This window comes from Ambystoma mexicanum, chromosome 1q (assembly GCF_040938575.1).
Source record: "Ambystoma mexicanum isolate Mex_15411 chromosome 1q, UKY_AmexF1_1, whole genome shotgun sequence".
NCBI classification, from domain to species: domain Eukaryota; kingdom Metazoa; phylum Chordata; class Amphibia; order Caudata; family Ambystomatidae; genus Ambystoma; species Ambystoma mexicanum.
Genome location: NC_090922.1, coordinates 1,239,579,320 through 1,239,594,472, shown reverse-complemented (window position 1 = coordinate 1,239,594,472; position 15,153 = coordinate 1,239,579,320). Strand labels below are relative to the sequence as shown.

At 41.4% G+C, this 15,153-nt stretch overlaps 1 protein-coding gene across 1 annotated transcript in view; it reads left to right on the top strand.

Moving 5' to 3' along the window:
* The first annotated feature begins 2,178 nt into the window (after positions 1-2,178).
* Positions 2,179-15,153, top strand: part of USP1 (ubiquitin specific peptidase 1) — a 219,495-nt gene continuing 206,520 nt past the window's right edge. Inside the window, exon 1 of the mRNA XM_069642031.1 lies at positions 2,179-2,677. Coding sequence (XP_069498132.1) covers positions 2,502-2,677 — 176 coding nt within the window. The 5' untranslated portion in view covers positions 2,179-2,501. The remainder of the gene's footprint in view (positions 2,678-15,153) is intronic.

Here is a 15,153-nt window from a genome sequence, read left to right as displayed (position 1 = left end):
CAAAACTTGGTCCAGAGAAAACTGCTCCGGTGGATGGGGGGAAAATCTGTGTTTTACTGTCCCTCGCAACCTATGTACAGTATAACAAGATCCTGTGTGCCCCAGGGCTGATACTAGATTTAGATTCCCCTGAGGGACGAAGACTCCTACTTAAAGGTTAAACTTACTTGCACTGGTGAAAAGAACTACCTGGTTAAAGGCTTCAACAAAATGCAACTATGATATGGGTGTGGATGAAGATCTGGTGCACTTTATTTTGTTATGCCAATTTTATAAAAGGGAGAGGATGAGATCGCTGAGACCTTATTTTCTAGCATCAAATATTAGCTCTTGTAAGGAGGCGGTGTTTTTAATTTTTAACTGTACTAACTCCAGAGGTCGAAGTGGGCGGGAGCGGTCGGGAGCGGTGCTCCTATACTTTTTATTTTTAAGTTTTACCGTTCCTATACTTTTATTTTAAAAAGAAACCGTTCTGGACCGGTTTAGTTTTCAAATAAAAGTGTAGGGAGAAGTTGAAGCTTGCACTTCAGTGCACTGCACTGAACATTCCCTTAAATAACAGCTGTGTTTGTTTGGGGGTTTGGATTGTGTGTGGGTGGGGCGCAGCGATGGGGTTTGTGGAGAGCGGGGCAGACTGGCAGGTAACATAGCTCCACTACTTCTTTTCGTACACTTCGACCACTGACTAACTCACAATTACTTTATTATCTGATGAACTCACCTAGGTCAGTCTCTAAAGAAAAGGTTCTGCACAACAAATGTAAAGTATGGGTTTATCGGGAAAGGTCTTAATGTGATATTAAACTGTAAAGGATGTTATTTCAGTTGGTTTAAGTTATATTGTATTGATATTTATACCCGCTCTTGTTTTATTATGTAATGTGTTGTGACCGATTGTATTTATTATGGTAATGGAGAAATCTGAATACAAATATTATTATGATTATGAGGTATTGTATAAGAATCATGAAAGAAGCCAACAACTACGAAAAACAAAATTACCTGTTTTCACCCACCACCAGGGCACAACACGTTCAAGCCATAGCTCTCTCTCAACCTCTCGAATCAGAAAGGCGGGTTTAAACACACAATTTCGTTTTAGGTGGGTGAGACTAGCCCATTGAAGAGAATGAACAGCTAAAGAGTTTGGCAGGTGTCGTGTGAAAACTTTCTCTGGTGGGTGATACCCACAAAAAGCAGGTGAGTTGAGAGTTATGATCCATCAACTTAAATAGGGACTCACCACTGACCAGCCAAAAACAAAATCGTATATTTACAACCTCCCAGATGCCTGAAAAGGTTGGCAGGTATCCGAGGAAAAGTAGTACTAAGAGAAATTAGTATTACGGTAAGTAATCCAAGCAGTTCTACTTGAACATGTGCTAAAGTAGTTGGGGTGGATCTCGTTCCAAAATCAATACATTTCAACACCCCACCCCCCAAAAAAAGAACTAGAAAACAAGTGAATTTACACGTAGCATACAAATAGAAAGAGGATTTAAGTAACATGTCCTATTCTTGTAGCGAGCTGGCGGACATTTCGAAATGTTGCATTCCCACTAAATAGGGAAGGAATGCCTCATCTGCTTGCCTATTTTGGATATCTCCTCATCAAACTTTAATTGCTAAACTAAATAAAAAATGTGTGTGCCTCTATTTACTTGTATAAATATTGCATTCAACTGTTAACACGGAACTTACTAATTCAATGTTCAAGATAAAACGTTTGCGGTGCTGAATCTAAAGGCATCGTTATACGTTTCAGTTGACTCAAAGCCACCGTTTCCAAAACGCTGGGCAGTGACGCGAATTTGAAACTGGGGCCTTGTTTACATGAACAAGGTAACATTGTAAAGGGCTTATTATGGCAGCTACAAATCAAACACATGTTTGCAGCTTGTTTACAGAATAATAACAAGCCTAACAATTACCGCAGAAAACATGTATCTTGTGTGCCTAAATAGGATTATGGTTCAGCAAAGTTACCTATGAAATTATAACTCTCTGTACTAATGTTAATTCTGAATATAAACTTTAGAAAAAGATGTGTCTGGTTTAACTAAAGTTCCATTCTGCCCTCTATGTAAATGATAAACAGCCATTCCAACATGGCGCTCTTCATCACCACTGTGTGCTCACAGGTGGCCTTCCACGTTTATATTTCGTGTGTCGTCCTTCTTTTATTTCCACAAGTCGCTTCTCTGAAACCGAAATTGGCGGGTACAGAGTAGTGCGTTATTCCGGATGACAGTGGTGCTCCGGAACTGCGGAAACTTTGCCCGGAGCCTCTTTTATCAATGTGAAGGATTACAGCGGAGCCCTTGCGCAATTTGTGTTAGGTGACCGTTGGGCGCACGGGGTACTCACTATCTTTCTGAAAGGGTGTGAAATGGCGGCTCATGCCGCCCACCTGCACCCCACTCCTGCCCGCTAAGCTGCCCCCTTTCCAGCGGACGGTCCTTCGTTTTGGATAGCTGCGAACTGTATCTACTTGAGGCAGCATGCCTGCCACGGAGCCCCCAAGCGACGTAAATCCGCCGCCCCCACTTGCCAAGAATGGGAGCCCCGCCAAGAAGAGCCGCCTGTCACTGAAGTTCTTCCAGAAGAAGGACACCAAGAGAGCTCTGGACTTTGCCGATGGGCGGCGAGGGGAACCGGAGGAGCCGGTGGATAACATGTGGGTGCCTCACACTTAATCTTGCTAAAATGTCATTCAAGCTCATTTCATCACTATATGATGTTTTACTATTGCCGCCGCCTTTACCAATTCATGACCTAACAACAACTTTGCATTTCGCTACTCGTTTTGTTTAAAATGTTAAACTCCCATCTAAAAGATACAGAATGCAAGTAAAAGAGCTGGACGTTAAGCAACTTTTATATATCTTCCTCTCTGTCGTCTCTGTTTACCTGGAGCGCTGTGCAGAGCTCGATTCTATCACATCACCAGAAGGGTTTGCTTATTGGTTGAGACCTTTCTAGTAGTTACTTGCAAACTACCTATTTTTTTGTGTGACTGGATGGTCTGTATTTCACGCATCGAACTGATCGTGGGTGACAGGCAATTCTGAAAGGTCCTGAACAATTACTGTTTATCAGGAGTGACGTCCAGCAAGCATCCCTTCTTATGTTTTCTCATGATGTATGACTGCACAAATATAACCTCAATAAAACTAGTGATGAACCGTGGAGGAGGGAGGGGGGAAACTAGTGGTACTCTTGTTGCACCCAAAAAGGAGGTAGGGTGATGGTCGGTTGGGCAAATGGCTGGGGAAATCACCCAGGGTCACACACTTTGGCTCAGATAATTGGGTTCAAGGTCTACTGTAATAATGGATTGTAGAGTTTACTCAGAAAAAACACAAATTGCATATTAAAGCCCCATGACATCTAAATCCGTATAGCAACATGTTAAACCAAACGAATATCATTGTGGCTTTAATTTTCACATTCTGAATAGTAAACTATAAGGCCCAGAATGGAAGATAATGCCAACCTGAAAAATCTAGTTAACTCCGCTGTACTTTCAGTGATTTAAGAAATGTAATACCATAAGTTGTGTAATAAGATATTTTAAAGGGCCTACAGTTTTGGTTAAGTTGCTCAATCCATAGGAAGACCACCTTTTCGGTGGCTTATAATTGCCCCCAGGACGAATCCTCACCAAACTTTGAAAGTATATGGCCCCCTTGGATTGATTCTGCTTAGTTTGGTGAGGTTTTGTGCAGGGGGACAAAGCTATTGGAGGGGTCACAAAATGTGTAGTTTTCCCATGGACACAATAAAAAAAAATGTTGCTCATGTCTACAGCCCAAACGGCTTGATGGATTTTCACCGGATTTGCTCCAAGGGTGGTGGCTTGGTCCTGAAAGTGTGCTTTTGTAAATTTGATGTAAATCTGTTTTTTTTTTTTTTTTTTTTTTTACCACTGGCCAAAAAGTACGTCTGCAAAAATGAGTGATATCTGGGTTTGGTCTGCTGACTCATTTCCCTGCTGACCTCTGATTGGTTCAGGGGGGGGCAACGTGATGTTGATTGGATGGTGAAACATGTGAGGTGAGTCCTATTTCCCGAAACGGTCGCCGTGTTGGATCTGCAGACATCCAGTGCTGACCGCGGACAGCACAGTGGAGAAAGTCTTCCAAACACATTTGGGGTTATTTGGTGGTGGAAAGAGAGACTGGGAAGGGTGGAATGGAAAAAAGATGATCTGGGGCTATATTTATAGATGGAAAAATGGCATGAAGGTGCCTAGTCCATGGATAGTGCTGTGAACGCATGGGTTGGGAAACAGATTGGAGTTATTTGGTGGGTGAAAGAGGGCTTGGGTAGGTGAGTGGAATAAATATGATATGGCGCTGTTTTTATTTGTGAAAAGGAGTTTGCGGTCAATTTCGTTGTCTGCAGACATCACCTGAATTGGAAGCGGGTTCTGCAGGAGTTTTATTTCAACATATATTGTATCTATTTGTTATGTTTTCATTATATTATGATGGTTGGGTCCAGATTCTTGGGGTCATGGCTGTAGGCCTTCTCCCTCTTCCCCAAGAATGTGTCCACTGCCCACATCCACTCTAGCAATGTGTATAGTAATATGGGTATTGTAGGGGAGTATACAGTATTTGTAGTACGTTAGAATAATATAATTGAAGTGTAATTGAAGTGTAAATAGTATTAACGATTGTAGTACAATTGAAAATTGTAGGTAGTTATTGAATTTGTATTTGCTTTAATAAAGGTGTATCTGCTTTTTTGAATGCTTGTTGGCATGGTATCTTTTGAACATGAAAACATCAAGTTGTATGATGCAAAATGGGGTGCTGATTTTGGGAATCAGATGGCACTGAATTTATGTGAAAAAGATGTACAGTCCATATGAAAACATTAGTTCTAGCAAATAATCGTACAAGCAAAATAAAATTCAAAACTGAAAAATAAAATGGCTCTTTTAAGAGCCACCATTATACAATACATTGCTTAAAATAAGTGTAAACCTCCCTACCCCCAAATTGGACTGTTAGTCCGCAAACGCTGCAGTAGTCTGCAGATGGCACATGCCACATCCAGGTCTTGGAGGATGCCTGGCATGGAAATGGGACTGCAGTGACCGAAGATAGTAGTGGTGTCCACAGACATTGGGGGGTAGGAGGGGTCATCCATCAGGTTTTTTGGGTGTGATCTACAGGAAGAGTGTGGCAGGAGTTTTGTTTGGTGAGAGCACTGAAGAAGATAGCTGTGGATTTGAGAAATCGGAGTGTCTGTATTTTGGGATATTATTCGATCCAGTTATTGATGGTGTGTGCTGAAAATCATGTTATCTGTGGAAGTATATGATTGCAAGAAGTGGAGGTTTTTTGGCATGCAGTTTGTGGGTTAAACTGGGCGAGCTTGCTGTCATTTTGTCAGGGTATGGCACACTTTAAATGTCCAGACATTATATAGTTGTGCATTTGGGAGGGAACAGTTTGGGGTAAGTGACTGCAATGTATTTGCAGTTTGCCCTGAAGGATTTTTTCAGAAGCCTAAGGGAACTGTTACCTGCTTTTTTTTCTGAAATAAATCGAATACAATGGAGATGTACAAACATTTTCAGTTTACAAATGGAAGCATCGTGGCAGCTTTTGAACAAAGCTGTATCTGCTCTTTTGAGAATGACAATATACAGTTGTCTGGTGTGAGCTATTTTGTGAAGCTAGTTCATTTAAAAAATGCCAAATGCAATTTTTCTTTTCAATGCTAGGAATGCCTTTAAGCAGTATCCGTAAAATAAAATAACAATTCGAATGGAAGATGTACAGGGCACAGTACTACTGTGTATGTAAAGGCGGAAAGGTGTTTGTTCACAAATACCCCAAAAGGTTATTAAAACTCCTGCTACCCTTCCCGATCGACTAACACCCTCGTACCCACTAACCCCCATGTCCACCCTAAGTTAACATTTACCCTGCCTGCCGCAACACCATACTATGTATTTAGTCTCCAGCTATGACTTTCCTTTAACACTTTAAACCTTTTCATCCATGAAACTTTGAACTTCTCCTTACACAGAAAATGATGGGGCAACTACACAATACATGGGACACTGCCTTATGGAACACCAGCTACACAGAGCCTCAGACTGAATTCAGAGACTTTATTTTTTTTATCATATCTATTTATTTGTGTCCATTCATGCAACTAACTTGTACATTTTTCAGACATTCATCTCAATAATCTTACTTCAGCGGCACACAAAAATGCTGTTTGCTGCTCATTTTGTGCCGTGGGTAGAAATAACTTCTGGTGACATTACAAATACCAGTACAGAGCTGCTAATCAAATAAGTTTGTTTGCTAATCGAGAACATTTTAATTGGCACATTTTGCTCTGTTTTCGAAAACATATGTATGCCTTGTAGAAGAACCTGGTTAGCTTGAAACCAACAGTTCCCAGGAGCTACTTTTGGCTCCTAGGGCCAACCGGTGCCTTCAAAACATGTAAATATGGCATTAACTTGGAGTATTCGGGAATGTTAATGAAGAATTAGAACACATCTAATGTACATTTAAACTCAATGGTTCATACAAAAGTGAAAGGAACATCTCTGGTAGCTCCTGGTTCTCCTGCCTTAGCTCCTGCCCACCGGTTGAGGCCCACACCCAGGAGCTGGTTTTAGCTCCAGCTCATCGAATATCAATTACGAACCCCACTATTGGGTGACCGCAATTACTGCACATGGGTCACTGCAATTACTGCGCATGGGGAAGCCATTCCGCACAGCAGCAAGGAGCCTTCCATGCTACAGAGTAAGCCTGGGAGGAAGGACTAATAACAGCGTATTCCGCGTGATAGTGCCTGGAATTTGCTCAGTGGAACGGAAGGTTCCATAAAGAGTTGATGCATACTGCTTTGTTGAGTAGAGGTCGTTGATTCCCCATGTGCTTGAGTGTTCCTATTTCATTGAACCATGATCCTACATATTAAAACCAGGTCTTTTTGCAGTTCTAACTAGACAAAGGCAGGCTTTGCCATCATGTACTTTTTCTACTTGTCAGGCTTGGGTAAGGTTTGCTCTGTAAAACTGCTCTCGTCAGAAGTTGACTGAATTTGCTTCACCAAACCGTGAAGTCAGTCTGCCAGGCATAGTTATGCCACTGGCTGAAAATTTCGTCAGCAGAATGTTCAAAGAAATTCATGGTCCGAGCCCATAGGCTACTAGCTCAAGCCACTGTTTGCAGCGTGGCATTTTAAAAAGTTGATGGATTGATTGCCTTGATTTTTAATATGGAGTGTAGTGTCTCAGTTGCCTTTGTTCTCAGGATTTCACCCTCAAGTGACATTCCTCCAGAAGACAGTGCATCACCCACCTAGAATGCAATCTTCCACGAAAAATCATGTACCTCCGATGACTTCAATTGAATTACTTTCCAAAGTAATGGCCCACAACCTTTTTGAGATTTATACTTCTCCAACCATTCTTGATCTCCCTGGTACCCCAACACAGCAATCATTTTTCCCAGCAAATGTCTATTGCATCAGTCTTCAGTTATTGGGAGAAGGCATTCTCTGGTGAGCAGGAGCTACCCCCTGGTAAGTGAGGGAATAGTTGGTGCATAGCGTGGCGCACATTTCTTCCACATTTGATGCTTTAAATGTCTTCCAGAGGTGGAGTGATGCTCCTTCATACACAATCCAGTTCATATCACAGGGATGTTCGCTTGGCACCGGTTGACTTGGAGAGTCAGAAATAGCTCCTGTTGCATTCTAGGTAACCTGGCTGCTGTGCAAAACCTAGTTCTTGCAGAGTGTACTCACTAATATTAGAAAAAACACAGGGAGCCTACGATGTAACTGTCAAACGTTTCCGTTTACCAGCTCTTATTAATGGGCATCTTTCCTGGCATTATATATAAAAAAAACTTTTTTTTGTTGTTAAAAACATCTCCATCCAGGCTGTACAAATGCATGAACTATTCACTCGAAACGTCATATCAAACGCAAGTAATATGCAAATACTTCAAGAATATGCTACAATAAATATTTTTCTTCAACTGTAGGACATGTTCAGTATCGTACAGTCCTGTCACTTAATTATGAATGAATGACTACCGTAATAGGTGAGATTTGCCACCCTTGTATAATATTATGCCCCCAAGTGACTATAAGAACTATATTATGTCAAATGTTTAAGTATCTTCATTCTAATAGTTTGGAAGCTAGCCATGTCCCCATAAGAGTTTTACCATGATGAACCTCCACGTTCAAGACTCTTGTGCTAAACCGCACCACGGTCACATGATTTCCAATGTAGGAATCAAATTTATACGGCACTGCAGAAAAAAGATGTATATTTACTACAAGGACATTTCCGTAGTTGAACCAAGCCTTGATTTATAGGGGACCTAAATATTCATTCGTCTGAGTACTTCGGGGCAGCTACTATGCTCTGTTGCCAGTCATGATTGCATAATTTCTTTTAACAGTAAAATTATTTCCACTTATTGAGTTGTTAATCCTAGATGTAATATGATCGATTCAAAATTGGTCATGGAGTCTGTGACAGTACGAGTTTTCATATCGGTGTACAGGGAATTTTTTTTTACCGTTCTTATTTTCATTTCCCCCCCCCCAACTTTAATTTTAAACCATAAATCGCAACAAAACATATTGGTGAGAGTCAGAAAAGTAACAATTTTTTTCCCTTGTTAAAATAACAACCATCAGTTAACAGTAATCCCTCATCTTAAAATCCCCCCTGACATTCCATTATTTTCAGATGGACAATTGTCTCCATTTCACTAGCACCAGTTGGGTCCATCCAATTCCAAGTGGAATGGGCATCGTAGGCATCAACGTGTTACCTTCAAAGGTGTTTTTCAAAAGAATCTCTCCAATACAGTAAGCCATTACCAGTTTGCCACATGACATCTCTGTAGGCCAAATACTAAAGTCACTGGTTTTGTGTTATAAAATTGTATTGGAGGTAACCTGTTTTAACCTTTTCATTTTTATGGCGATATTCTTTAATTTGAGTCTATGCAAAGGATGCTTTCTATTTCTCAAAAGAGAAAAGAAAACCCAGATGGATCAGCTGGTACACTTCATAGGTTACCAAACCTATTCTAATAAAGTCTTTGCTTTCTCACAGACCCCATTTTAAATTTCGTAATACTGATATATATGAGAGGGTTTGTAATTTTCGATGCATTCAAGCTATGCTGTAAGCCAATACGAGTAACATCAGTGTAAGCAGTCTCAATGGGACCAATTTAGATAGAGAATTCCTAGCAGCAGCAAGACCTTCTTGCTTGTTTGAGATGTATAGTTTAAATAGGCAGGAGGCCAAAGCACATCCTTGCATCAAATCCAAGTCGGGATGTCCGTGAATTCCTTGACGCTATCCAGTCTAAGACTAAGACAATGGAAGATTCCTGCGGTGTTTTAGGGATTTCTAAGATGGCATACGTGAAATTCATGACCATCTTATGGTGATGTTGGCCAATCCGATTTAGTGGCACCACTGTTATTTTAACCCTTACAGGGTGGAAGGTTTTACCATTTTTCATCCAACCGTCTGGGGATCTCTAGGAGCATACACAGATTAATCCAAATAGATTCATGTGTGGCTCTTTAATTGAATCTCCCTTTTGGGCCTCCCCTAGGCCCGATACTAGTTTACAGAAATGAATCCTGTCCTCTCACTTTGAGCATATTTTGAGTTTTCTATAACAACTGATGGTGCTTGGACTATTTGAGCCAGCTTTTATAACTGCGTTATTGTCAATTTAGCCAAATTATACTGATACTTATCTGGGTGGAAATCGAGGCTCTCGATTCTACCTCAAATAACTGGATATTTATTTTGTACTACCATTTGCAATTATGTGATCAAACTCAAGTAATTGGGAGGAAGTTGGCAATGGCCAGGATATAATGGTATATGGAAAATTGTGTTTCAACATCCTTAAACCTCTCCAACATTCTAGTTACTGGCTGGCAAGACTGTTTGCTGATTTTAATTTATTTTAGCAATATTTCTAGTTGTCCATCGCTCTTTAGGGCTATGTTGACTCGTAGTACACTGAGATTTTTTCTGAGCTTTTTTAAAATGCTCCTCTTTATATTTCTGGTGAGATATGCTTGAGCACTCTCCCCATTTGCAGTAAGTCTGAATCAGGAAAGGGGTGAACAAGCGTGCCAACGAGCATATGCAGTCTATTGTCACATAAGCTGGGATGTTGGGCCCTGTGTAATTACTAATGTCACCCATCGCTCGGCAATTCAACATTATCAGATCCCAAATGTTCATGAATTCAACCCAGCTAAAGCCCATAGCATCAGTAGGTTTTTAAAATGTTTTTCTTAAATCTAGCCGGGGGAATGCCAACCATTATACTGCCCCAGTCTTTCCCGAGTATATGTACATCTGGGCATTTACAGTTTGCTCACCCACCACATCAATGTTTTGGGAAGTGTTCTTCATAATTTAAATACAGATGCCAATTCTGTCATGAGCTTCTCCTCTATATTGGGCAGGATTATGGTAAACCTTGTTTATAAGCAAGATATTGATCATGCTTTGTGGTCATACATACTGCCATTATAGCATCGGATTCAAACTATATGAACTCTGAACGAACTTGTAATGTTATGTTATGACCCCCTCCGTTATCCTTAATTGCTATATTTCATTGTCTTGCAACCACCTGTAGGACGTACCCCTAGGAACCAAACCACCTGCAATAAAATATCATACCTCCTCCAATAGCATTAGGTGGTCTTCTTATTCAAGAAGCTATACAAGACTCTAGCGTTTGTGAAGAGAAGGGGTTGGGGAAGAACCCTTTGGACATCAAGAACACTGTGTAAATCCTATTTAAAGTTTAGCTTGAAGCTAGCCTGTTGGGTAAGAATTGGTGCAGTCACACTGTGTGAGACTACATAACACTTATCTGCTTGTTATTGGGTAACCCACCTTTTGGTATAGGTCTGTACTACACAAGTTGGTAGGGTGACTTATCTCGAGGGGGTGAATGTGAGCTGTAGACCTGTACAAATGAAAACCATAAATACAAATAACCCTTAAGGTGTCAGTTATAGATATTTATTTTACATCAATTTTTAAATCATTACTTAAAAGGCAATTCGTTGTAATACTGTAAATATACTTTCAAATTACTTTCCAGAATAAAAAGAATTTAGTGGATAATCTTTGGATATGCTTCTTACACAATTCCTACGCCCTGAGGTGATTTCAATCACAATGACAGCAATGGCATTTATACATCACACTAGTAAACTTTGCAGATTCTGAGGTTGTAGAAAGGAAAGGTTGAGGAAGGAAAAAGGCTAAACAGTTTCGCAGTGCATGGGATGACAAATCTTCCAATGAAATCTAGATGAGCCTTTCCCAGCAGTAACCGTATACAACAAGCTACCACCTAATGAGGGGCAAACCGTATCAAAGTCAATGGACTAGAAGAGTTCAGGGAACCAGGACAGCCAAAGTCATTTGGGACAGTCTATGGATCTGAGGCACTTCTTCAATCAGTCTTGCACAAAGTTAGAGAGTTTGTTTAAAATCACTTGTAGGTGTGGGGTACATTGACCAGCCCAGCAGAACTCTCCTACCTCACCAAACTACATCTCAGGAGTCGCCAGCAGAATGGCTCTGCTGGCTCTGTTGAGCACTATCGCCTTGCGTTAAAACTGCGCTTTGTGGTCTCCAAATTAATGGCTGTGCTGTCTTACAGCCACACATGGGGCAAGAAGAAACACAGAACATCCCGAGAATTGTTGCCAGTGTTACTTCAATTGCACCAAAGAAAAGAATTCAAAGGCAGCACTGCCATGCTGCCAGCTCAAAACCTTTTCACTGAGAAAGAAAATAGGCTGTCTTTTAAATGACTGCGCCTGATGCTCTTTTTCATCTGTTCAACAGTACACAGGTCTGATCCAGTGAGACCCAGCTAGGTCCCTCCATATTTAGGTTGTGTTCCAGCAAAAAGGGGGCATTTCTCAGTGAATGACAGGCAGTGCCAGGCGAGATCTGTGAAATAACAAAAAACTTCTTCAGCCGTACGCAAAAACCTTTTACCTTTGCAACAGAATATCACCAATAAACCCTTCACAAGAAGCTTTCTCTCTCTTTGCTCATGTCCGTTTCATTGGACCCTTGCTTTGAACAGATTCCTGTGTAGTAGAAATTGACTATGGGCATGGAAATGCACAGAATAAAGATAACATGAAAAACCGCATTTGAAAGTGACCGCAAAGGAGAAATGAACCACGTGTAAATTGGTGTTTTTTACAAACAACAAAAGATCTGTTCAAAAGTGAAATGTTGAATGAAGGCCCTGTCCTTGCATAGAAGATGGTGGGCGGTTGTGTTAAAACATATATAAGCTGTTTAATGCCAATAGTGTTGCTTTCAGGTTCAGGAAAGAAAATAAAGTTACTGTGAAACCAGCAGGACAGGTTTTTAGGCCCTGGCTTCAAAGGACTGACTACGGCATCTACCCTCCAAGTGTACTGGCATCTAGAACCAATGAATAGGCAGGGGTGAAGCATTTCACGCCCTCATCGGACTCTGGCAGTGCTCCAGCCAGGTACAATCGATTTCTGGGACACGTAGGTGTGACTTTTTAAGCAGCACCCCCCTCAACTTCAACTGGGGCGCTTCAAAAACAAATCATGACAAACAAGGCTAGTGCCTGACAGTTGGCTGTGGGTTGAAAAAAAAATACCCTTATTTGGAAGACCATGTTGACCCATTTGGGGCAAAAGACTGTTCTAAACCTTAAGACTTTATTTCTGCAACCGGAGAACGCAGGAATACAAATAACAGTTTAAATGTAATTTTTGTGGCATTAAAACAAATTATTGTGGCTTTCCCGAGCATGTAGGAGACGCAAACGGCAGAAAAATGTAAATGGTGGTAAAAGTATACTTGGTGCAACTTTAAAATTTAATGCAAACATGCTCTGTGATAATAGGTACACATAGATAAAATTGTAGAATTTTAGGTGAAATATTTCCCACTGAAAAGTGCGAGCGATTATTAGGAGGGCGAAATGACAAAGTACAGACTTGGGAGTCGGAATGCCATGCATGCGCTCTATTAAATGTGTCATTTGTGATTTTCAAAAATGCCACAACTGTAAAAATGTGCAATTTATGTCATAACTGATCTTTGGCAAAAATGAATGTGGGAGAGCATGGGCAATTTAAGCTCACACCATAAAACTGATGCCATGTCCTTGAAGCCCAACCGGTTTATAGGAAGACGGTAACAGTAAACCCTGACCAATCCAGTTGTTAGAGGCATGTCAAGCCAAAGGTCTGCCCCCATGGTAAATCCTGCAATGTCAACCACCTTATAAAAAGGAGAGACTCGGAGAGACAAAACACTCTTTGGAATTTTCCAGCTCATGCATATCCAGACATTCCATCTTCACTCTGCAAGATTCCAGATTCCACTGCCAGGCCAGAGCATAGCTGACCCTATCCAGGCAGGACCATTGATCCAGAAAAGCCTCTACTAAAAATCCCAGGAGACTCTGGGAGAAAGGGGAAAGGTGGCGGAACCTCAGTGGGATTATCCAGTGCTGCCTGCTTGCTCTGCTATCCGCTCTATCCAGCGGAGGTGCCGCTGTGCCGTGACCAGACCTTTACACAGCTGATTTCTTCTGGGAGAGCTTGCTGCTGTGACCAGTGACCAGATATTGCCTTGCTGTCCAGAAACCTGGTGCACTGTCCAAAATACCATTGTTTTTCCCTTCCCCAACAACCACAGACTGCATCCTTTGCCCTGTTACATTGTATTAGGTCTAATCCCATAGAAATCCCACGACTGCCTTAGCAGAAATCCTTAAAACTGTCAGTTCTCTGTGCATCCTGTCCTTGATCTCCAAGTGTTAGCGCCATTCTCTCAACTTATTTCTGTCTTCTGTAAGTCCTTAGTACTATTTGGATTAAACAAATTAATTCCTACATAAGAGACACACGGCACGAAGGGGTTACACTTGCAAAGTAACCTGTGTCGCGGGCTGCGACTTTTCTAGCCACTAAAATATAGTTTCTGTAAAACTTGCCCATTACTTTATAAACCAATCTTTTTTATTTTTAATTTTTTCCCCTGACCACTGCTTTTATTTTTAAAACAGAATTTCCTTTCCCATTGAGAATCTCATGTCATCCTGTCATTAATTTACTTTCACTTGCATATTATCCCTGTGATGTGCATCTGTCATTCAGCATAAAAACCGCATTCCGATTCTGTCTATTTCACCCGTTTTTCAAACCGTTTTGACATTTAAACCTGTGCAAATTAGCAAATGCAATTTCTATGCGTGTGATTTGGCTGCACTGTCACTTCAAAGTTGATTTTTTTTAACTGTATGCCCGTTGTTGGTACCTTGCTTTGTAGTTGCTAGTGTTGTTAAATCCCTGATGCTGTTATAACTCATATTTACCTCATTCATTCAACCGCACATTTAAATTAAATATTACCAATTCCCAGTGCTAATTTTGTGCAATTGCAAAGGTTTTTAAATCCACCTCTCATTTCGTGGGGTAAGGTCAGACTTTAATTCTGTTTGCTCCCTAGTATACCTGACTCCTTGCTGCCCCTTTCTATCCATTCGATTAATAGGGGTTTGAGGGAGCATTGCAGGGGGAAATCTGTGTTATCTAACCGAACAGTAATATTGCTGTCATGATTCCTGCCCCCATGTCCCCAGCCCTCCAAGATGTCAGGCTGGAGCCAGGCCACGATCACCCACATGACCTTCAAGGGCCTCTCCATCCCTCCAAAGGCCCACTTGGAGTCGGACCTGGCGCTTGTGGCACCAGACTCACTCACTCCCATAGGATAACATTGGGGATTGGACTTGTAGTGCATTGATGGGGACAAGATGGATGCCCCCACATATTTTTGTTCCCAGAACTGCATGTCCAGTCTAGTCTTTGGGTGTGGTTCAGCCTAGAGACACCTGAGATACCCAGAGACTATTTAAGCCACGCCCAGGCTGAGAAACATGCTTTGTGTTTTCTGCACCTGCAGTGTGACGCTCACCATGTTCGGATCGGTCTCCAGTAGGCCTGCATCTTTCTTCTGCGCTCAGCTCCTACAAGAACACCGTTAGGAACAGCCTTACCTTGCGGCGCTTCTGC